At 43.8% G+C, this 24,386-nt stretch overlaps 1 protein-coding gene across 4 annotated transcripts in view; it reads right to left on the bottom strand.

Moving 5' to 3' along the window:
* RIMS2 (regulating synaptic membrane exocytosis 2) overlaps positions 1–24,386 on the bottom strand; it is a 464,483-nt gene that overhangs the window by 346,173 nt on the left and 93,924 nt on the right. For all 4 annotated transcript variants that reach the window (XM_042462971.1, XM_042462968.1, XM_042462972.1 and 1 more), the window contains one exon: positions 2,640–2,908. In XM_042462971.1, the coding sequence (XP_042318905.1) occupies positions 2,640–2,908 (269 nt within the window). The remainder of the gene's footprint in view (positions 1–2,639; positions 2,909–24,386) is intronic.

Below are 24,386 nucleotides of genomic sequence, written 5' to 3'. Positions count from 1 at the left end.
AAGAAAGAAAGAAAGAAAGAAAGAAAGAAAGAAAGAAAGAAAGAAAGAAAGTCCAGTGGTATCTCACCTCACTGAGTACAATTATCCCTCTTGTCAACTGAGGCAACATGCCCTGTATTCGATAATATTATAGTGAGAAAGGAAGATGCCAGGGCTTGGGAACTATGCTGCTTCCCACTGAGAGGATCTGTCACTGCTGCCTTAACTCACTCTCTTCTCAGCCTATTCCACCTCACTGTGCTGCTACACTATCTTCTACTTAGTCATTTTATGCTGCTATACTTTCTCTTCACCAACCTGCCCACTTGCCCTTCCACCACCACAGCCCTCTCCATTTTCTGCCCACTTACTCAACCCATAAGATCTGCTTCTCCTCCTTCTTTCACATGCATCTGCTTGCTGCCCCTTCATTTTTAAATAGTAGTGGCATCAGCATCTTCCTTTCTGCTCCACCTCCTACCTGCTCAAATGTATAGCAGCTGCTGCTGTTATTTGCTATTGCTATTGCTTGCTATTGCTTCTTCAGAGAACTAGCAGAATTTTTAAAAAGAGTAGGAAGGTGGCTGTCATTAAGTCAGGGGCCAGAGCAGCACTGCTTCTCCAAACTCAGGTAGTGGGAAAGCTTGGGCTATCATTATTCACAAAAGCTTATGCTGTATACAATTGGATAGTCTTAGGTACCATAAAATTCTTTGTGTTTTCTGTCATAAAAAAATTACCATTGCTATATATGTATATGCCTTCAAGCCACTTGTTGATTTATAGCCACTCCATGAATTTCATAGGGTTTTGTTCTGCAAGACAACTACATACCTGAAGACCTTTAAAGGTGTTTCTGTGTGTGTTTGTGTCAAAATAAGCACCAATGTCATTTGTCAGATCTCCCCTATTTTATTGCCACCTGTCTATATTATAAATTCTTCTTAAAACCTCATCCACCTGTAACTGCTGGTTTGATTCCTGCTGTGGCTCCATTAAAGTATTGCATTAAAGGGAACTGTCTAATTAAAAATAAAAATAATTTTAAGCCACTCTAAGAGCCTTTAGGACTGAAGAGTGGGGTATAAATACCGCAAATAAAATAAAATAAAGTATTTAATGGAATAGGAAAAAAGGCCCTGTATAGACCAGCCTGAAATGCAAGCATGAGGGCAGAGTTGGGGTGTAGTCGCATGGCGTCATGGCATGCCTCCAGTGTTGCGCCAAAAAGGCGCCATATAGCCACATCACCGTGGCTATGGCACCCTTTCAAGGGCACAAAAAGGAGCTGCTTTTTTGCGGCTCCTTTTTGCGCCCTCGAAAGGCCAGATCGGGGCCGTGGTTGCCACAGCCCCGATACAGCTAGGAAAGGGGCGGCGTCCCACTGACCCTTCAGGGTGGCCTGTCGAGCCCCTAAATATTCTAAAGGCTCCAGATCCATCTGAACCTGGAAGCTAAACAGGATCAGCCCTGGTTAGTACTTGGATGGGAGATCACCAATACCACGTACTGTAGACTATATTTCAGAGGAAGGAACTGGCAAAACTACCTCTGACTGTTCCTTGGCTTAAAAAAACCATGAAATTCATGGGTTGCAGTGCTCATTCCCACATGTGTAAACCCATTTAACTTAGTAAGATAAATGGTTAAGTAAATGGTTCAAAACACTACACTATATGAGCCAAAGACGAGCATACATGAATGAATCTTCCTGAAAAGATGTGATTTCTTTTTTTTAATTGAAGCTACTTACTAAAAATCTAAAATCCATAGCAAATATCTTTGTACTACAATAAGCTTCTATCTGTACTCCCAGTTCCTCCTTTCTTCATGGTAACAATTAATTTGGCTCTATGCATTTCCTACTGATAGATCAGACCTCAGCTCCCTCCAGACAGACTAGGCTTTCCCCTCAAATTGCAATATTTTCTTGGATAGATTCATTTTAAATCTCAATGAAATTGTGAATTTTCAATCAGCCCTGAAAAGTAAGTAGCCCATTACTTGCAAAACAATAGCGCTGCATGTCTTGTCTTGTATCCAGAACGACTGGAAACTTACTTTTAGAATAATATTTTAATGATGATGCCGATGATTGGAATCCAAGTGGGTTTGTGGTCTGAACATGAATTGGTCAGCATTCCTAGAATCTTGATAAAATCTGGTTTATCGGGTAACATATCAACCCTACCCCAATCCCTTCTGATCATCCCATGTTGGAATTTTTTTTAGAAAAGAAGCCAAAGAGCAATCATAAAAGCCTAGAGGTAGATTTGCCATTTAAAGCTATTTAAAGCAATTCAACCACTGCTGGCCTGTTTAAAGCCTAAAATAACCTGAAATGTTTCCATATTTACAAGCTACTCTCATCTGGTTTTATGCTGAAGAACTGATATAAAACTTTGAATCCCATTGATTCTACAAGAATAATATGGGGCTGTTTCTAATTTACAGGAAAGTGTTTTCTTTTACAGCACCATTCTGACATAAATTGTAAACAAATTAAATAATAATACAGATTGTTGTATACTTCTGAAAATTATTAACTTTCTCTTTTGATTCTCATTGGTCAAAAGAAATTACTTAAAATGCAAATATAATCTGACTCAAACATAGATGACATCTCTCTTTGAGATTAAAAAAATGAACCAGCTTCTTACCTATCTGCCGTGTCACCTGCCACCTTTCCTCCTGATCCGTTTATGGACTCTTGCCTTGTGAGCCCTTGAGATCTACCTCTTTCCAATCCTGATATGGAATGCTCTTGCAGCTTTGCTTTTTTCTCCTGGGGTGCTTCTTCGTTCCGCAGTCCTCTAAAAACGTCTTGATCAGACTTCTGTGGTGTATTTGCTCCACTATTATAAAACCAGGCTCCGGATTTTGTGAGGATTTCTTGTTGTTTTCGGCACGAGTTACATACCCACATTACCTACATATAACATGCAGAGGAGATGTATATTACTTTCTCAAAAGAAGGCAGAACAAGAACAATTTTACACCAAATGTGTACTAAATATAGGCCTCCTTTTCTAGAAATAGGCCTGACTATCTCCTAAAAACTGAAGCATTGATATTTTAATTATACTTTTATTTTTAAAAATAGAAAAATCATTCAGTTTAGAAATCTTATGATGTGTTTAATTATACCAGACAATAAGCAATTCAGATAAAGTAGCCAGATTCTTAAATGTACAGTAGAAAATACAACAATTATCTTCAGTGGAACTTATTCCTCAATAAGCATGTTTTGCACTGTATCCTACCTGTTCCAGGAATAATTTTCTCCATATATAATTTTTGACATTAAAGTCAAAATAAATAAATAAAATGGACTAAATCACTTTAGTCACTCATCAGAATATCAGAAGAGTCCTGCTGGCTAAAACCAAAGCTCTATCTAGTTAAGCATCCTGTTTCCCACAGTGGGTAACCAGATGCCCTCAGAAAGTCCATAAGGCTGGTATGAATGCAATAGCCTTCCCCTGCTGTTGCTCCCCAGAAACTGGCACGGAGACATATTATCTCTGAACTTGGAGGTGAGATCATTGAATGTACGTGCATGTTTACACATATAAATAGAAAGTGTATATTTCATAATTCTCTGTAGGAGTGACAGGAAGGATCATGTGCAAAGCACCTGTTGCCAAAACAAAATAGTAAACCCTGAAACACATAAGTTATGGGATACTTTTTAAAGAGAATGGTAACTTTTAGTAGTAAACCAATAGGTGATTGTGGCTGCGTTCCCAAAAACATCTGTGTAATAAGAAGGCACCATTTACAAGTGGAACCAGCAGCAGGTTCACAGCTTCCTTACAAAAGCTTTTCTACACCTGTGTATGAAGATTATACATAAAGCATCTCTGCAGTTGCATGTAACTCAAATAATTAAAATTCAGTTTGGCAGTATTTAACACTTTTTAAACTTTGACTGCAATAATCCTATCAATAATGCTCATGGCTTAGTCAGTTCATGATCATTATTTCCATACAGTTCATTATGTTTCACATTACATTTCAAAATATATAGCTATAAAGATTAAGTATGAATATGAGAAGTACATTTTTGAAAACACATGCAGCACAGAAATATATTTGTTAAAAATCACAGAATGGCTGTGACTACACATCAAGCAATCATTTTAGTCATATAGTGGGATTTCTTGGTGTACAAACAAACCGAGTAGCAGAAGATACAGAAGACATGCTTTTATATTCTGCATATCAGAACTTGTTAGAGTACTATTATATTATACTAATCTAGATCCCACTTTTATACCAAATTTTTTTAAAGACATCCCTATAGCACTGTTTTTATGATGGGGGAGATAAGTTTTTCATAGGAGTAAAAACAATGAAGAATCTCATAGTAGCTAAAGGACTACCTGTAACAAATCACAATGTGGTTGAGAGCAATTCTGGTCACTCTCATACACCAAAGGTACTTCTAGAACAGAGATGAGTATCTTCTTCAGCATGAGGGGCCAGTATTCACCCCAACAAAGCTGCTCAGAACCCAGTCAGAGCTGCCCTCCACCAGCTGATGTCTTCATCACATATACATCACCCAGAGTGTCTCTAGTAGCCAGGTTCATAAACTCTCCTAGCACCAAGATACTGAGATATCTGACGTAGAACATATTTCAGTATCTTCTCTCTGTGAAATCCTTCTATTTGGCACCTAGGGATCATTCAGACGTCGGGTTAGGGGAGCATAATGATTCGAATAAGCCAACTTACACATTCCGAGTTTGTTATTCACATTATTTTTTCATCAGAACTGCATCAGAACTGCATCTCTTTGCATTTCTCCATTTCTCACACATTCTTGCCAGCCCTGTGCCTCCCCCACAAGGGTGCTGGCGAGACCTGTGAGGAACTATCCCCAGCCAGGTGTCTCAAGGCGGCTACAGTGGTGGCAATATCTCACAGTGCTGCCTGGAGCCACGGGCTGCCAAGAGACATTGGCAGGAAGGGGGAAACGAGAGAGGCAGAGTCCTCCTCTCCCCTCATCAGAGGGGAATGATGCACAGGGCATGCAGGGTTCAAGGTCTATTCACATCATTATTCACACTGCTGATAATGCAAATATTTTGAATAAACTTGGAAAAGAACCTGGTACCAATTATCCTGGGTTAAGTGGGGGGTGGCAACAAAAAAGAGCCCCACCCAAAAAAATCTGATATGGGTGCATTCAGGATGCATGTGAATAACAAAGATTCAATCTGGATTCGTTCATGCCAGACCTGATCTTCTTCCCCACCACCATTCCCTTGTCCATTTGTATTGTGTCTTTTTAGATTGTAAGCTTGAGGGCAGGGAACCGTGTAATTAAAAATAATAATTGTAAGCCTCTGAGAGCCTGTAGGGCTGAAGGACAGGGTATAAATACTGTAAATAAATAAATAAATCCTGGAGCCCCTTAGACATGTGCCAACCAGAAAGGAGGAAAGCTTTAGAGAACTCTGTCTTTTCCTGGCCAGCAGCATTCTTGTCCTTCATTCCCAGCTCAACTTTCTGCTTCAACTGGTACCCCCCCCCAATCCAGTACATCTAGGGATGCCATATCCCGCTGGTAGGTAGGACAAACCCGCTTTTGGCGCTCCGGTCCCGGTCCCGGTCCGGTTTTGCGCCAAAGGTGGGACTGCCCTGCCCACGGCCACCCACCTCCACCTCCTCCTCCTCCGCCTCCTTCTCTTGTTCTGGCTGTGCACGGCTGCTCATGCAACCGGCGGGCCCTCAGCCACAGCCTCCTCCTCCTCTGGCTCCGCCTCCACCTCCCGGGCCCAAGGAAGTGCCTAGCACGGTCACACGGAGGCGCGCAAGGCGGTGGGTGGCTGCCTGCCTGCTGCCTTGGCGCGCGGCGGGGGGAGCCTCCAAGCCAGGCAGGCACCTCCGCCTCCTCCTCTGCCTCGCCCTCCCGAGCCCAAGGAAGTGCCTGCTACCGGTCGCACAGAATCACGCGAGGCAGAGGTGCCTGCCGGCTTGGCGCGCTCCCCACGCCCGCGTGCCAAGGCAGCAGGCAGGCAGCCACCCACCGCCTCCTCTGCCTCGCGCACCTCCACGCAACGCGCTAGGCACTTCCTTGGCCCGGGAGGCGGAGGCGGAGGAGGAGGCGAGGCGGAGTGGGTGGCTGCTCCTGCTGCCTTGGCGCGTGGGCGGGTGGGGAGCGCGCCAAACCAGGCAGGCACTCTGCCTCCTCCTCTGGCTCCGCCTCCACCTACCGGGCCAAGCCAAGCGCCAGGCGGTGGGTGGCTGCCGCCTGCTGCTGCCTTGGCGCACAGGTGGGGGGGGAGCACACCAAGGCAGCCACCCACCTCCTCTTCGCTTGGGCCCAGGAGGCAGAGGAGGAGGAGGGAGGGAGGGAGGGAGGGAGGAAGGAAGGAAGGAAGGAGGGAGGAAGGACGTGGAGGAAGAAGAGAGGAGGAGGAAGAGGATACGGATGATGAGGATATGATGAAAATGAGCCAGCTTCTGAGGCACGACCAATGTAAGTTGCTCATTTTTACAACTCATGCGCAGTGAAAAAAAACCAAAGTACCTTGACCAAGTACACACTTCTGAGAAGTACAGTTGAATCTGAGGCAAACCCACTTCTTGTTAAACCACCTTGACATGTTCAGTATGAATGTTCAGTGTGAAACCCATAGAGTTTGGTTATACAATAAGCCTCTGAAATATGCAAGAGGCCATCTTAAGTAAAGCCATGTTCAATACCCAAATGTGCTGTTTGGAATGGGAGGGGGGGTAGCCAGAAAGGGAAGTACATTTCTGGCCTCTGTCTAGGAATAATGCCCAAATGCCCTCCATTTTGATCATGCCTAAGAAACATGCATTTATAGTAACATTTTTTTAATCAATTTTTTCGCATGTCCTCCATTTTTAAAAAATGTGCCCTACATTTGAAAATTTTGTCCTACATTTGTCCTGGTTTGGAGGTCCAGACTTATGGCAACCCTAAGTACACCATCCTATCCATGCAGTACAATGATAAAACTCCCCAGAGGCATGTGATATTGCAGGGAGTTCTGGACATTTTTTATTATTATCCAAAATGACTTGGGGTGGGGAGGAAGAGTGAGCTTTGCAGAATGAAGTGATTTGGCAGGGAACATGTAATACGACTGTGTGGACTCTTCTAAAACTTTTTGGAGGAGTGAGGAATAAATGTAAGCAGAGAGGTTGGCCTCATATTGCATGTCTTGACTGAAAGTACTTTACATACACCTTTCTCAACCTCAAGTCTGTCATACCAAAAGCAGAGTATTGAAATTAATGAACTCTTCAATAACACTTGGAGAGGGAGAAAATGAATGTACAGATGTCGAATACACAAACAAAACAAATAAAAATAATGAAATGGGAAAGCATTGACAGGGGAGAGAGAGAGAAAGAAATAGAGTTCAATCCTTCAGCATCAGTTTTTGAAATCTGTGGTTATTTTAAAATGTAATCGTTTTAAATGTTCTGAGCAATTTTATGCTAGCTCTACACAGCGATAGAAGCAGACACTTCAAGGAGATGGAAGCTTTGCACTATAGACAAAAATCCATTAGACCTTGCTAACTTTGACAACTACAGGCCAGTCTCTAATTTGCTGTTTGGCAGAAAGATGCTGAAAAGTAATAGCAACACAACCCCAGGTTCTTCTGAAAACAGATTATTATTTTGAGACAAAGACTGTCATGGTGCTTTGCTTGATGACCTATGCCGGGAAGGGGTAGTAAATTTCCTAGTACTCTTGGCAGCTTCTACTGTACGATCTGCCATGGTATCCTTTTGAGCTATCAAAGTTAGAGGTACTACTTTGTGGTCATTATACCTTGCAGTATTTCTCTTTTTCGCCCCCAGAAAACAGATTTCAGATAGTGGTGCTTTTGGGTCAGGCTTTGGACATGGACATACTTCAGTGAAGTTGATGAGATTCTATTTTGACCCCCATGCTTTGTATCACATACAGTGGGTCCTTGTTATCCGCTGGGGTTTGGTTCCAGGGCCCCCTGTGGATAACAAAATCCATGGATGCTCAAGTCCCATTAAAGTCAATGGCATAGCAAAATAGTGTCCCTTATATAAAATGGAAAATCAAGGTTTGCTATTTGGAATGTATACCTTTTTTTGGAGGGGGGGGGCATATTTTCAAGCTGTGGATGCTTGAATCTGTGGATTTAAAAATCCGTAGATAAGGAGGGCTGACTGTATATGAAACTGCTGGAAGAAGTTGGATCAGGGGTCAATAGTCTGCTAATAACACCCCTCTCTTTTTCAACGTACTTCAATTAAGCTGTTCCCCTGAACAGGTCTGAAAGCAACACTGGACCAAAAGAGACTTAATAAAGCTCAATATAAACAATAACCAATAAAACTCAATCCAAACAATAATCAATATAATTGGTTGTGATAGGTGATCCATTGACTAGCTATCTGGGGAAGTGCACATCTGTGACAGAATCAGTCTCTCTCAACCAGCAGGATCATAGTTGTAAGTTCTTGGATCCAGTATTGCTTCTGAATTCTTAAATGGCAGAAGAGGTTCAAAGTTGCTTTTTGCCAACTCTGGCTGGTTTGCCACCATAAGAAAAAAAGACATTAGCTGTCATTTTTCATGCTCCGGTGACTCCCAGATTACATCCCTTTGATATCCCTGCCCTAAGTTTTTAAGATTTGATTTACAGTGTGTAGGAAACTAACATTCTAATCATTCACATGGAAAGGCTGTCAGTAGTAAGGCTGTAACTCAGTAGTAAAACCCATATTTTCCATGCAGAAAGTCCAAGGACTAAGAAACAATACTGCCTAAAACCAAATGGACTCTATGGGCAAATGAATCTGACTTGATATAATATAGTTTTCTATCTTCTTATAAGGGATTAAACTTTTTTGTATGATGTATTCATCTCTGATGCCTTTTCAGAAGCTTTTGATCCACCAGGTACTGGAGTTGTTGCTGCTGTTGTGTGCCTTCAAGTAGTTTCTGACTTATGGTGACCCTAAGGTGACTCTATCATGGGATTTTCTTGGCAAGATTTGTTCAGAGAAGGCTTGCTATTGTCTTCCCCTGAGGCTGAGAACATCTAACTTGCCCAAGGTCACCCAGTGGGTTTCCTGTCTGAGCTGGGAATCAAACTCTGGTTTCCAGAGTTGTAGTCCAACATTCAAACCACTATGCCATGCTGGGTCTCTAAGTACTGGGGAGTTAAATATATATTCTTACTGCTTCTTTTATGTGGTTTTACACTGTTGTTTTATGTTATTTTTAATTGGATGGTTTGTTTTTATTTTTACTTTTTGGCTCGATGGCAATATTTTTATTGCCTTTCAGTCACTTCATTACTTATGGCAACCCTACGGCGAACTTATGGGGAGTTCTGAGACTAAGAGTGTATGACACCCAAGGTTATCTAGTGGATTTCCATGGCCAACAAGGGCTTTGAACTTGAGTCCCCAGAGTCACAGTCCAATACTCAAACCATTATGCAATGAATATTTTTTGTTTTAAGATTTTTAAGATTAATAATGATATATTTCAATCTATCAATAAGTAAAGATTGCCTGAAAAAAGCCTGATAAATTATCCAGAAGCAAAGATTACCTAGAAAGACCTGGATAAAGTATCCACTTTTAAATCATTAGCACATCTCTTAAACACATATCATTATCCTGTGTTGCAGTTTGTGTACAACTATAGTATCACATCTTAGTAGTATCACATATATTATCACAAAGAGAACAGATGTATTGCAGTGGTAACAATAATTAGCTATCCATTACATTTACGAATATGCATTACAAAATTGACTCAAATGATATTGCTTATATCACAGCTTTTGATTATATCACAATATACCAACTTTTATTTTTATGCTATTACACTTTTGCAAAATACAATTTAATTAAGTTACAATAATTTGAATTAAAATTTCACCATGAGTAAATTGCAATGCATATAAACATTTTTTCAAAACATTTTGAAAGGCACACACCTGATCTGTGCAGCCATTTTTTTCTCGGTGAAACTTTTGTAGTTCAGATAGCTTCCTATTTATAGAAAAGGTTGAAACACCACCTTGTGCTAAATGCTGGTATTGCTCTGCTCACCAATAAGGTGGAGATGATAAAGCACATTTAATATTTCTAAGACACACTTAGATTATCCTCTTTTCAAATCAAAATGCCTGTGCAGTCTTTTCCTTTTCAGCAAGCTGGTTCATCCTCTGAAGATGCCAGCCACAGATGCAGGCAAAACATCAGAAATAAATTCTTCCAGAATGCAGCCACATAGCATAGAAAACCCACAGAAAACTATGGATGCCGGCTGTGAAAGCCTTCAACTTCACAAAGCCATGTTACTTTTCTTTCGTAACAAAACACTATTACTTCAACTACAATATAACAATATCCTTCCCTCTATAGATAAAACATAATTCCTAGAACCCGTGTTCATATATTTCATATATTTCTGACAGTCAATAGATGGAAATCATTATTTTATTTGAAGTATATTATACAAGAAACTGAAGAAAAATGTCTCTTCTTCCATTCTTTCCTTAAACCACTAGTCTGTGCTGCAAGACTTTCTTTCAGGCAGTGAAGCTAATATTACACTGTCAAATGCCAGTGCCTCTACACTGCCTATTTCATACATCCCTACTAAAGCATTTGACTGTTCTCACATACCCCCAACAAAGGGATTTTTTTTAATTCAGTAGAAACTGAAAATTGAGGAAGAGGAAGAGTGGGATTTGTCAGGAGCGGCTTCAAGCTGCCCCTTCTGGGTGGTCTGTTCTACCCCTTAGCCTCTTCATTTTGATGTCAGTTACAAGCCAGAGGTCTCTTTCTCTTCTCACATCTCCTTACTCCAGCTACCTCTGGCCTCTTCCCACTTCTGGTCTGATCTAGGACCACACAATACCCATCAATGGCATCAGCCACAGCTCAGCCAGTTTGTTATGACACTTGGACAATGATCAGGCAAGAATATACCCAATTCTAAGCCACAGCCTTCCTCCCCATAAATATTGGCTGGTGGTTCTCGTGTCAGTGGAATAGTAAAACCACTCCAGGTATTAATCCAGGCTTTCAAGGGACAATCCAAGGTGCTCAACCCTATTCAGCAAATAGTTTCAGCATCAATCCAAGATACTGGACCCATCTACTGATTCTTGCACACTGAATCTATCCAAGCAAAGCATTTGTTGACCAGGGCTTTCAGGGGTCTCTCATTCACAGGGACACATTAGTTGGAGTCAACAGCAAACAACAATCTTGGATAGATTCTTTAAAACTATTGAAAAACCTGGACTAGATTCACCATTCCACTGACTTGAGAGCCACTATCCACCTCTCCTCCCAATAGAATAAACATGCATAGAAAGAGCACTTGCATGGAAAGGACATTAAAAGTGTAGTCAGTGGAACCTGTACCCAAATTGGAGGTGGTGTGGAGTGAAGTAGTTTCATATGTTCCCTGTAAATGAAACAAATAGTAGCGTAACATGCTAAATTCAAAGCACATTGACCAAATAAATATTCTTAGTCAAGTCTAAAATGTATCAATGCCCTATCCTATTCTGTCCTGTCCTGATTCCAGAAGGTGCACAGTACTGGGAACAGATGAAAGCCATACAGATAGACAGAATGCAGGCACTAGTTGAATCCATCATCTCACTGATGAAGAGGGGATAGGAAGAGCAGGAATGAGAATCAGCCAGGCACAATCAAAGGGAGGATACAGATGGGCAGAAAGGGGTGGCCAGACGCCACCCCTTTCTTCCCCGGATGGGCGCCGCAGCAAACAGACACTGCAGCCTACGCGAGGCTTAAAAAGAATCTGCTCCCGGTGGGTTCTTTTTCCGCCTCACACGGGGTGCCATTAACACACTCCCATGTGATGACATCCACATGACGCTGCACGGATGTCATGGTTGCACGCCCCATGTTAACAGCAGCGCACTAAGATGGCACCCGTGGCATATGGTAGGGCTCGAGAGCATGCGAATACTCTTTTGGCCCAGGCCAGCGCAAAGTGCCAGTCTGTACTGGGCCTAAGACTACAGAAATTCATTGGTCAGCCTATGACAGTGGCCCCAGAGACTGCATGAACTCTTATAGAGTTGTGCAGACCTGATGTATCCCTTACTTGTTGGGAAATAACTCAGTAAAGGTTCTTGTTTTGATTGGTATCTCAGCAATCTTTTGCAATTCATTCTACTGTTGTGTTGACAGGACTTCTGACATCTCAGGCAAAAAGGACTGTGTGAAGATGGAATCCCAAGCAGTTGCTGAAGTAGTTTCTTGGGGAAATCCATTCACAACAATAATGGATATTGTGCCTAATACTTTGCAGATGAATATACAGAGAAGATGGGAATGTACAGGACCATAAAGTATAGAATGTCAGTACAGAATGTGAAAAGATAGTACAGAGAGATAAGAATATAGGTGCCACTGAGACTTCACATAAGATTTATTATCAGAGTACTGCTATCAAAAGATATGTATGTTACTTTTATACAATTAATTGCAATGTTACTTGGAGAAAAGCCATAGTAATGAGTTTTAAATTATCCTATTACATTTTTAAAAAATTAATTATAAAAAATACTGGAAATCTAACTAAACATTCTAAAAAGAACAGCTAGTATAATTCTTGTCTTGGGTTGCTGAAAATTTCACCTCTGAAGAGTTGGGGGACTGCTTTCATAATCTTGACCAATAGAGAAAAACTGATGGAAGGGGTTAACATGGACAGAACTTTGGTGGAAAGTGTCTATTCCATCTTGGAATTTGCAATTAAAAGTGAAAATTGAACATAACTATCTTCTAGGTCACCTGACTCAGCCTCCACATACCGTATAAAAACCTGTGGTCTGTAGATGAATAAATTGTCTACAACGTGAGCTAATCAAAGCAAGTCAGTTAAGTGAGAAAGAGGTTGGGTTATCAGATGGTGAGAGTAACCTAGAGAATGGTGCTTGGATTTTTATTGGGAGAGGTTCAGATATCAAGGCCTTCACAGGTTCATGGAAATGGCAGACATCTGGAATACCTATCTGTATGGACACTGAGTTCTGTTGCAGTGATCTGCAGGATGTGCCACATTTGTTTTTCTCCTTGAGGAATAAAGGAACTACTTCTTCAGCAAGTACATACTAGTCTGGAACAGACTGAGCTTAAGACATGCTTCTATACACTTCAACTTCTCAGAGAAAGTGAAAGGAGAGATGCAGAAGCTATCCTGAAAGAAGAATCGAAGAGGCAGGTTTTCTGGAAAGGAAGAAAACAAAGGGCAAGAAATAGAGTGAATGAACTGGGATAAAGTGCTGAGAAACTCAAAAGGCATTATTTACCATTGGAATTAAACAACCAATCTCAGGCTCTTTACATGGAAGGTGACCCTGAGCAACCTGAGATTTGTTGTTGTTGTTAACTGCCCTTGTGTAGATCTCAACCCATAGAGACCTTGGACATTTCCAGGACTCCTTGTCCTCCACTGCTCTGCGTAGTTCCTGTAAATTCATACCTGTGGCCTCCTTAATAAAGTCAATTTAGCATGCAGCCTTCCTTTCTATTTCCCTTTCCTAGCATTATTGTTTTTTCCAATGGGTCAAGCATTCTCGTGATGTGTCCCAAGTACAACAACCTCAGTTTTGTCATCTTAGCTTCCAGGGAGATTTCTAGGTTGATCTGCTCTAGGGCTTATTTGTTTGTCTTTTTGGCTATCCAGGGAATCCTCAGCACTCTTCTCCACCACCACATCTTGAATGAATTTATTTTCTTCCTATTCTTCCTCAACTCTCGACCATTTTGCCCCTGTCTCTGTACGCACTTCTTCCTCTAAGACTAGGCCTCAGCCCTGGCTTACCCCCAACATTAAGTTTCTCCGGTCCTGCTCTAGAGCGGCCGAACGTCTTTGGAGAAAGTCCAAAGAGTGGGCTGATTTTATCCATTTCAAATTTGTTCTTTCTTCCTTCTCACGCGCCCTCTCTATGGCTAAACAGAATTATTACAAATCATTGATCTCTGCCAATGAGAGGCGTCCGCAGCGTTTGTTTTCCACCTTCAACACCTTGCTTAAACCTCCCTCTCCTCCTGTCTCTTCATCATTCTCTCCTAATGACTTTGCTAACTATTTCATCTCTAAGATTACCACTATTCGCTCTGAGATAGTCCCTCCTGATTCTTCTTCTGCTCTTAATCTTCTATCACCTTCGCCTAACAAATTTTCTGTCTTTCCTCCTGCCTCTTTGGATGAACTCTCTACACTTCTGAACTCTTCCAAACCTGCTACCTGTCCTCTTGATCCTATTCCTACTCGTCTTCTAATCTCTATAGCTCCCTCCTTTCTGCCCTCGCTCCTCCATATCTTCAATCTCTCTCTCTCTACAGGCTCCTTCCCCTCGGACTTCAAACATGCTCTCATTTCCCCAATTCTGAAAAAACCTTCTCTTGACCCCTCCTCCTTGTCTAGCTATCGTCCGATTTCTCTTCTCCCCTTTCTTTCTAAGGTTTTGGAACGGGTTGTCTATTCGCGCTGTCTTGAGTTTCTTGAAGCCAATTCCATCCTTGATCCCTTTCAGTCTGGTTTCCGCCCAAGGCATTCTACAGAGACAGCTCTCACTAAGATCTCGAATGACCTTTTACAGGCCAAGGCTAATGGCCTTTACTCTGTTCTCATTCTTCTCGATCTGTCTGCAGCCTTTGACACTGTTGATCACTGTCTCCTAATTGACATACTCTCTGGCCTTGGGTTCTCAGACTCTGTTCTCGACTGGTTTAGATCTTACTTGTCTGGCAGATCTTTTGCAGTAGTTGCAGGGGGTCTGACTTCTTCTCCTGTTCCCTTATCTGTTGGAGTTCCCCAGGGCTCTGTTCTGGGTCCCCTTTTGTTTTCTCTCTACACACTGTCCTTAGGAAAACTCATCAGCTCTTTTGGTTTTTCCTACCATCTGTATGCCGATGACACCCAGCTGTATCTTTCTGCCCCTGACTTTTCGCCAAGGCTTGAACAGCAAGTCTCATCTTGCCTTACAGCTGTCTCGCAGTGGATGCGCCATCGGCGTTTGAAGCTCAACATGTCCAAGACGGAGCTCCTTGTCTTTCCTCCTAAGCCCAACCTTCAACACTCCTTTTCTGTCTCTGTGGACAACATTTCCATTCAACCAGTCCAGCAAGCCCGCAGTCTTGGCTTTATCTTTGACTCTTCTCTGTCGTGTATCCCTCAGATCCAGACCACAGCCAAGGCTTGTAGATTCTTTTTGTACAATATTGCCAAAATCCGACCATATCTCTCCGCCTCTACTGCCAAGATCCTGGTCCATGCCCTAGTGATCTCACGACTTGATTACTGTAATGTCCTCCTCGCTGGGCTTCCTCTTTCTCACCTCCGTCCTTTAATCTCTGTCCAGCATTCAGCTGCACGCATTATCACTTCCACCCACCGCTCTGACCACATTTCTCCTGTGTTGGCATCCCTTCACTGGCTCCCTCTCCCTTTCCGCATTCAGTATAAGCTCCTGCTGTCGACATTCAAAGCCCTCCATGGACTGGCCCCTCCTTACTTATCAGACCTTCTTTCTCTTCACCTTCCCACCAGGGCCCTCCGTTCTGGTAGTCAAGGGTTCCTGTCTCAGCCCAGGATTTCCTCTGCCCCATCCCGGATTCGCCCCTTTTCACTTGCTGCCCCTCACTCCTGGAACCTTCTTCCTCCACAAGCAAGAGCCATCACTTCTTTAACCAGCTTCAAAACGGAGCTGAAAACCGTCCTATTCAGAGAAGCTTTCCCAGGCATCGCATAATTGTCGCTTACTATCTGATGTTCTGTTGTTGGCTGTTTATCGATCCATTTCCTGTATTCCTATGTACTGTATATGTATTATCCTACTTGTGATTATGTATTTTCTCTGGATAATGATTAACCATCCATTATGAAGCCTTGCCCTCCCTCCAGTCCATCTGCCTTGGTCCAGACCTCGGAGGTTGAGAGGAACTGCTGGTCCTCTTACCCTCTCCCTCCACCACTCCCTTCTCCTTCTGTGTCATGTCTTTTTAGATTGTAAGCCTGAGGGCAGGGAACCGTCTAACTAAAAAGATTGCATGTACAGCGCTGTGTAAATTTACAGCGCTTCATAAATAAAGGTTAATAATAATAATAATAATAATAACTGTCTGGCTCTCACATCCATACATAGTAATAGGGAATACAATGGTTTGTTTGGGTCTAACTTTCATGCTCAGTTAGGATTTTTTCTAATTCTTTCATAGCTGTCCCCCACTCCCTGTTCTTAGACTTCTTCTGATTTCTTGACTGCAGTGCCTACTCTGATCAGTGTTTGATCCCAGGTATGGGAACTCTTTTATTATTTCTATTTCTCCATTGTCAACTCTATGTTGAATTTGTTTAGAATCTCTGTGGTCATTATTTTTGTTTTCTCTATGTTCCAACAGCAAGCCTGCCTTAGAACTTTCTTCCTTGATCTTCCTTATTAGTTGCTCTAGGTCTCTGATGTTTTCTGCTATTAGTATGGTGTTGTCTGCATACATTAGATTATTGATATTCCTTCCTCCTATTTTCACGCCTCTATTTTCACTTGTGTCCAAGCCTGCTCTTCATATAATATGTTCTGCATAGAAGGTGAACAGATGAAACGATGCAGCTTTGTCTGAGCCCTTTGCCAACTGGGAACTATTCTATTTCTCTATGTTCTGTTCTGACAGTAGCCTCTTGTCCTGAGTACAGATTCCTCATCAGGATTATCAGATGTGGTGGTAGTCCCATGTCACAAAACACAGGAAAAACCCAAAAGATGGCAAAATAAGGACAGGTTGCATACCTGTAACAGTATTTCTTCTAGTGGTCATCTGCGAATACATACAAATGGTTGTATTGTGCCTGCGCAGCGCTGCTCAAAAAACTTCTGGAATCACTGGGCAAAGTTAACTTTGCAACCTTTTAGCAGTAGCTCCGCCCATCCCTTATAAGCCCCTTGTGTTCCCACTCTTTCTTCAGTTCTGAAATTTACACTGCTTAAGCAACATGAGAATGAGCCAATGAAGACCAGGGCACTGAGGGGAGGACAGGCGGGATATGTATGTATTTGCAGATGACCACTCAAAGAAATACCGTTACAAGTATGCAACCGGTCCTCCTCCTTCGTGGTCTTTGCGAATCATACAAATGGGTTAGGCTGACAAGCTTCGGTCAGTGGTGGAGGGAGTGTCATGACACCAAGTAAGGTTAATAAACAAATTGTGTTTATTAATCACAATAAAATGTTGAACCCAAAACCATGTGAGCTGTGCTTATTAGTTCAATCAATAGCACTCAACCTGTTCAAGTCAAAGGTAAAACAGTGCATTAGGTCATGCAAGACCTGTATATAAACCATAGGAATGTTGTAAACCAAGCCAACCTGGCAAAAGACATTCCTTTCAACAATATGTAAACAAAGGAAATGCAGTGCAATCATTGTAAACCTGAAACCAACACTGCCCTCTCAAAAGCTGCATCCCATTTGGCTCTGGTGTCCAGCCTAAAATGTTTTATGAAAGTCAATGGCTGGGACCAAACAGCAGCTTTACAGACATCCTCCAAAAGGACTTCCGTCAGAAAGGCAGAGGATGTCACTACCACCCTAGTTGCATGGGACCGAACCCTGGTCAGGAGAGGTCTGCCCAACAGTTAGTAGCAGAGGTGGATGGTATCAGCCACTCATTTGGAAAGCCTCTGCACAGTCACAGGCAGTCCCTTTTTCGGTTCCGAGTAGCATTGGAAAAGTCTCTCGGAACGGCTCGAACTCATAGTTCTGTCCAAATAGAAGGCCAAAGCCCTCCAAATGTCCAAGGTGTGCAAGCGACGTTTGGCGTCGGTGGTCAAGTTCAGGGCCAGAGTCAGTAAAACAATGTCCTGACACATGTGGAAGGCAGACATCACCTTAGGCAAAAAGGTAATGTCAGTACGGAGGACAACCTTATCCTTATGGAATCTAAGGAAAGGCTGGTCCATCCACAAGGCACAGAGTTCATCTGCACGGCAGGCAGAGGTGATGGCCACAAGAAAGGCTGTCTTCCAGTTCAACAGCCGCAAGTCAGTTGTAGCCATGGATTCAAAGGGCTTGGAATGTAGAGCAGACAGCACAGCATCCGAACTCCAAGCAAGTGCCGGTACTGAGACTGGAGGATGAAAATTGTTGCGACCTTTCAGGAAACTCTTCACAAGAGGGTCCCTGAAAAAAGAAGGTTTGCCATCATACTGGAAATGGGAACAGATGGCAGAAAGATAACACTTAATGGAGGAGAGGCACAGCCCCGCATTCAAAAGTGTCATCAAAAACTCCAGCACCACCGGTGTTGTCACTCGGGATGGAGAAAGGCCTCTCGCAGAGAGGAATTCCAGGAACTTCTTCCATTTGAAAGCATAGGATCTTTTGGTGGCAGGCTTCTGGGCAGCCAAAATCACCATCCGTACCGAGGGAGGTAGCGAGTCTAGGGACGGAGCCTCCACACCACCATCGGCAGGTTGACGATGTCCGGGTGACAGACTCTGAAGTCTTGGAGAGTGAGAAGGTCCAGACGGAGTTAGAGAAAGTCCCTTCTGGAGAGGTGGAGCAGGGACGGAAACCACGGATGCCTTGGTCACCAGGGAGTGATGAGGATGGCATCCAAGCAGTCCCTTGTCATCTTGGAAACCACTCTAGTGATCAGTGGAAATGGAGAGAAGTTGTACAGAATCTCTCCGGACCAAGCAAGAGGGAGTTCTCGTTGTGCATCCGGGAGCAGAACTGGGGACAGTGGCTGTTGAGAGTGGTTGCGAAGAGGTCAATACGGGGAGTTCCCCACTGACTGAAGAGGTCGTCAACCATCTCGGATGGAGCCTCCACTCGTGGCAGACTATGGAAGACCTGCTGAGCTGGTCGGCTAAGTCGTTCTCCTTCCCTGGCAAGTGAATTGCTTGGAGCAGAATCCCTCTTGGGATGCACCAGTCCCAGATGCGAAGCGTGATGTCGAGCAGGGTCTGTGACTTGGTGCCCCCTTGCTTGTTGAGGTAGTGCATGATGGTGGTGTTGTCCGTCAGCAGAAGCACTACCTTGTTGGCAAGGTTTGTCTCGAAAGCTCTCAGGGCTTTTTCCATGGCCAGCATCTCCAGGGCATTGATGTGAAGAGACTGTTCTGTGAGAGACCACCTGTCCTTGATGAAGAGGCTTGACATGTGGGCGCCCCAACCTACCATGGAAGCATCTGAGGTCAGGGTGTCCTGAGGCTGCAGAGAAGGAAAAGGCATGCCGATACAGACGTTCTGGGAGTCGGAACGAGCAACAGGTCTTGGGACGGTGAGCCACTTGGATGGAGGGACCCAGTGCATTGAAAGCCAAAAGAAACTATCACTGAAGGGTCCAAAACCGCAGTCTTGCCCACAGGGTCACGAATGTCATCGAAACCATGTGTCCTAGGGCTACCTGGACATCGCTGGCCTTCACTCACCTGTGGGAAAGGCAAGTCCTGACCAAAGAGCAGAGAGCGTGGAAACGGTCCTGAGGGAGATAGGCCACGCAGTCTTCGGAATCGAGGATGGTGCCGATGAACTTAGAATCATAGAATCATAGAATCATAGAATCGTAGAGTTGGAAGAGACCACAAGGGCCATCCAGTCCAACCACCTGCCATGCAGGAAATCTCAATCAAAGCATTCCCGACAGATGGGCATCCAGCCTCTGCTTAAAGACCTCCAAGGAAGGAGAATCCACTACACGCCAAGGGAGTTTGTTCCACTGTCGAACAGCCCTTACTGTCAGGAAGTTCCTCCTAACGTTGAGGCGGAATCTCTTTTCCTGTAGCTTGGATCCATTGTTCTGGGTCCTGTTCTCTGGAGCAGAAGAAAACAAGCTTGCTCCCTCCCCAATATGACATCCTTTCAAATATTTAAATAGGGCTATCATATCACCTCTTAACCTTCTTTTCTCCAGGCTAAACATCCCCAGCTCCCTAAGTCGTTCCTCATAGGGCATGGTTTCCAGACCCTTCACCATTTTTGTCGCCCTCCTTTGGACACGCTCCAGTTTCTCAATGTCCTTTCTGAATTGTGGCGCCCAGAACTGGACACAATATTCTAGGTGGGGCCTGACCAAAGCAGAATACAGTGGCACTATTACTTCTCTTGATCTAGACACTATACTTCTATTGATGCAGCCTAAAATAGCATTGGCCTTTTTAGCTGCCGCATCACACTGTTCACTCATGTTCAACTTGTGGTCTACTTGGACTCCTAGATCCCTTTCACACATAGTTTCATTCAGCCAGGTGTCACCCATCCTATATCTGTGCATTTTATTTTTCCGCCCTAAGTGCAATACCTTACATTTCTCCGTGTTGAATTTCATTTTGTTAGCTTTGGCCCAGCTTTCTAGTCTATTCAGGTCATTTTGAATCTTGATCCTGTCCTCTGGGGTATTAGCTATTCCCCCTAATTTGGTATCATCTGCAAATTTGATAAGTATGCTCCCAATTCTGTCATCCAGGTCATTGATAAAGATGTTGAATAGCACTGGGCCCAGGACAGAGCCCTGTGGGACCCCACTGGTCACTTCCCTCCAGGATGAAAAGGAGCCATTGTTGAGCACCCTTTGGGTTCGGCCGGTCAACCAATTACAGATCCATTTAACAGTTCCTTTGTCTAGCCCACATTTTACAAGCTTGTTTGCAAGAATGTCATGGGGAACTTTGTCAAAGGCCTTACTGAAATCAAGATATACTATATCCACAGCATTCCCTTCATCTACCAAGCTGGTAATTTTATCAAAGAAAGAGATTAGGTTTGTCTGGCATGACTTGTTTCTCTGAAACCCATGTTGACTTTTTGTGATTATGGCATTGCCTTCTAGATGTTCACAGACTCTCTGTTTAATGATCTGCTCCAGAATCTTTCCTAGTACTGATGTCAGACTAACTGGACGATAATTGTTGGGATCCTCTTTTTTGCCCTTTTTGAAGATGGGGACAACGTTTGCCCTCCGCCAGTCTGCTGGGATCTCTCCTGTTTTCCAGGAGTTTTCAAAGATTATTGCCAATGGCTCCGATATTACATTTGCCAGTTCTTTTAATACCCTTGGATGGAGTTCATCTGGTCCCAGAGACTTAAATTCATTTAGATTAATAAGGTATTCCTCTACTATCTCTTTACTTATTCTGAGCTGAAATTCCTCTATTCTGTCCTCTGCTCCATTATCCGCAGGTTGAGCACCCTTTGCCTTTTCTGAGAAGACTGAGGCAAAGAAGGTGTTTAGTAATTCTGCCTTTTCTCTGTCTTCTGTTAGCATCTTGCCATCTTCTCCATGCAGTGGCCCTACCGTTTCCTTCTTCTTCCTTTTGCTGCGGACATATCCAAAAAAGCCCTTTTTATTGTTCTTAACCTCTCTAGCAAGCCTGAGTTCATTCTGCGCTTTAGCTTTTCTGACTTTACCCCTACACATGCCTGCTATTTCTTTGAATTCCTTTTTTGTGATTTCCCCCTTTTTCCATTTCTTATACATGTTCCGTTTCAAACTTAGCTCGGTTGAAAGTTCCTTAGTCATCCATCCTGGTTTCTTGAGACACCTCCCGTTTTTCTTTCTCACTGGAACTGTTTGAAATTGTGCCTTCAGTATCTCTCTTTTGAGAAACTCCCATCCGTCCTGAACTCCTTTATTTTTTAGTATTTCTGACCATGGAATTGCCCTCAATACTTCTCTAAGTTTACTGAAATCCGCTCTCCTAAAGTCTAGGATGTGTGTCTGACTATGCCTGGCTTCTCCTTTCCACTGTATTACAAACTCCAGGAGAACATGGTCACTTCCACCTAATGATCCCACCACTTGCACCCCATTAACCAAGTCATCCTTGTTGGTTAGGATCAGATCTAAAATAGCTGACCCTCTTGTTGCCTCTTCCACCTTTTGGACCATGAAATTGTCTTCCAGGCAAGTGAGGAATTTGCTAGGCCTTGAGGATTTTGCTGAGTTTGACTTCCAACAAATATCAGGGTAGTTGAAGTCGCCCATCACTACTACATCTCTCTTGATCTTTCTGGATGGTGAAAGATGAGACTTTTCCAAGTTCACCCCCAGTCCGAGGGATGTAAGGAGGGAGAGGGCGAAGCCAACATCTCTTTGCAGTTCGTCCATGGAAGGGGTGGCAAAGAGCCAATCGTCCAGGTATGGGAAGACTCTGGAGCCTCTCTGGTGGAGGTAGGCAACAACTGGAGCCATGCACTCGGTGAAGACTCTTGAAGCTGTGGAGAGGCTGAAGGGGAGGACATTCTAGTGGTATATGTCAGGACCGACACCAAATGACAGGAACCTCCGGTGACTCTCTCGATTCCCCACGTGGAAGTAGGCATCCTTCAGGTCAATCGTCGCAAACCACAGGCCCTGATGCAACAAGGGCAGAATAGAGTCAAGAGTTACCATACGGAACCGACGGTAGACCAAATTGGAGTTGAGGGACCTCAAGTCCAAAATTGGCCTAATGCCTCCATCAGGCTTGGGCACCGTGAAGTATCTGGAGAAGAAACATGAAGGGGCATGAGAGGGGTCAACAGGCGAGATTGCGCCCTTAGTCAAAAGAGTGCATACTTCATTGAGAAGGGTGTCTGAGGGGGAGGTGGAAACAACAGCTCCAGTTGGAGGGAGCTCTTCAAATTCAAGGGCATAACCCCTGCATGTCAAGGACCCAACAGTCAAAAGTCACAGAGGCCCAGGTGTTAAAGAAGGGCTTCAGAATGTCACAGAAGGAGGCGAAGACAACGGAGCACGCAGGAACCCTTCAGGATCTCTTCTTGACCTGGTCAGTATCCTGTTTGCATTTTTTACAGTACTGAGCAAGGGGCTGGTGGCGGCCAGAAGAAGAAGAGGACTGGGACAGGTAGCTCTGCCTCTGGTGTTCCTGGTATTGGTACGGGCGGTCTTGTTGGAAAGGCCACTGGCCCTGGTCATACCACTGCTGTTGGCATTTCCGAAACAGGGTCTGGAACGCAGTTGACATACCGTGCTTTTTGGCAGCCGCCTTCATCCAGCATTTAAAGTTAAGGCACTCATTGGTCTCCTTGTTGAACAGGCCTGCATCGTCAAAAGGCATGTCCTCAATGGTGGCCTTCGGGTTCAGGTTCAGATCCGAAGAGCGGAGCCAAGCGTGTCTTCTAAGAGCAACGGCAGCCACCATGGACTTGGCTGAACAATCCATCGAGTGACAGGCAGAGGTGATCAACCAACTTCCAATGGAATGGGCCTCATCCCTGATCTCAGTCAGGACACGCTGATAGTCATCTGGGACGTCTGGAATGATAGGGAGATCTTTTCCATTTAGCACCGTATGTAAGCTCCCATAAAGGCATTGTAATTTGCAACTTTGTGAAGTCCCAGGACCGAGGAGGAATAGGCCTTTTTGGTTAGGCTGTCCACTTTTTTGGCCTCTCGGTCTGTTGGTGAGGTAGAAGTCTTTGGCGTAAAAGACTACTGGGAACCCTCGACGATGACAGAGTTTTGTTTAGGATGTGCCAATAGCAAAGAAGACTGGGAAGGTGTAATCCTGTAAAGGGATTCAATCTTCCTAGTGGCAGGTGTCAGTGAGGCAGGCGAGTCCCAAGAGCGCTTAGCTATTCTTTCCAGTGACAGCAGCAGTGGGATAGTAGGCGGGGTCGGGACCTTGCTGTGAATCCATCTCTCAGTGGGGGAGACATCATGGGCCAAATCAGAGTCCTTAAGGAAAGTCATTAGATGCGCTATACACGGGGGGGGGTGAGATCAAGAATGGTCAACAGTCCAAGGTCCAGTCATTTGTGGACTCCTCCCAAACCACAAAGGGTTAATCTGGGGGGAGGTACATGCTAATGAGATGTTACATCATAGCTGACCTAAGGTCCAACTGACCAATCAGCAGAGCTGGACCGGGTTTTTCAAGTACATTCCAAGAGAAAGCTTTAAAAGGCCCTTGAGGACCATGTGGTCCTTTGTCTTCATCTTTGTGTTTGTTTTGCAAGCTGCTGAGCCTGTGCCAAAAGGCAGGCTTAAGGGATGTGGTTGGAGCTAAGCAATGAGGGCAAGCTCCTTGCATCCAAAAACCCATCAAGGACTGCAAATCCCATCTCGGTGTGAGTAGCTTAGGAAATGTGTTAGCTAGTGCATTTAGGCTTTTGTTATGTTTATCTAATAGCTTGCCTGAAATGAACATCATGTAACTATGCCTTCTGTACCTGCAAGGTAAAGAGGCCTTGCATGAATGACATCTTCTTGCTCTATTCTGTCTATTTAGAATAAATACCTTTCTTTAAAAGTATCTGCTGTCTCTGCTCCTGTACACGTGTCTTAGCTCGGTTACTGCTTGCTCAGGTTAGCAACTGAAGGAAAACAGAAGTCCTTAGCAAGTCCCAGTGTGTGCTA

Source organism: Sceloporus undulatus, chromosome 4 (genome assembly GCF_019175285.1).
Source record: "Sceloporus undulatus isolate JIND9_A2432 ecotype Alabama chromosome 4, SceUnd_v1.1, whole genome shotgun sequence".
Classification (NCBI taxonomy): domain Eukaryota; kingdom Metazoa; phylum Chordata; class Lepidosauria; order Squamata; family Phrynosomatidae; genus Sceloporus; species Sceloporus undulatus.
Note: the sequence above shows the minus strand (reverse complement) of the source record. Positions and strands in the feature narration are given on the sequence as shown.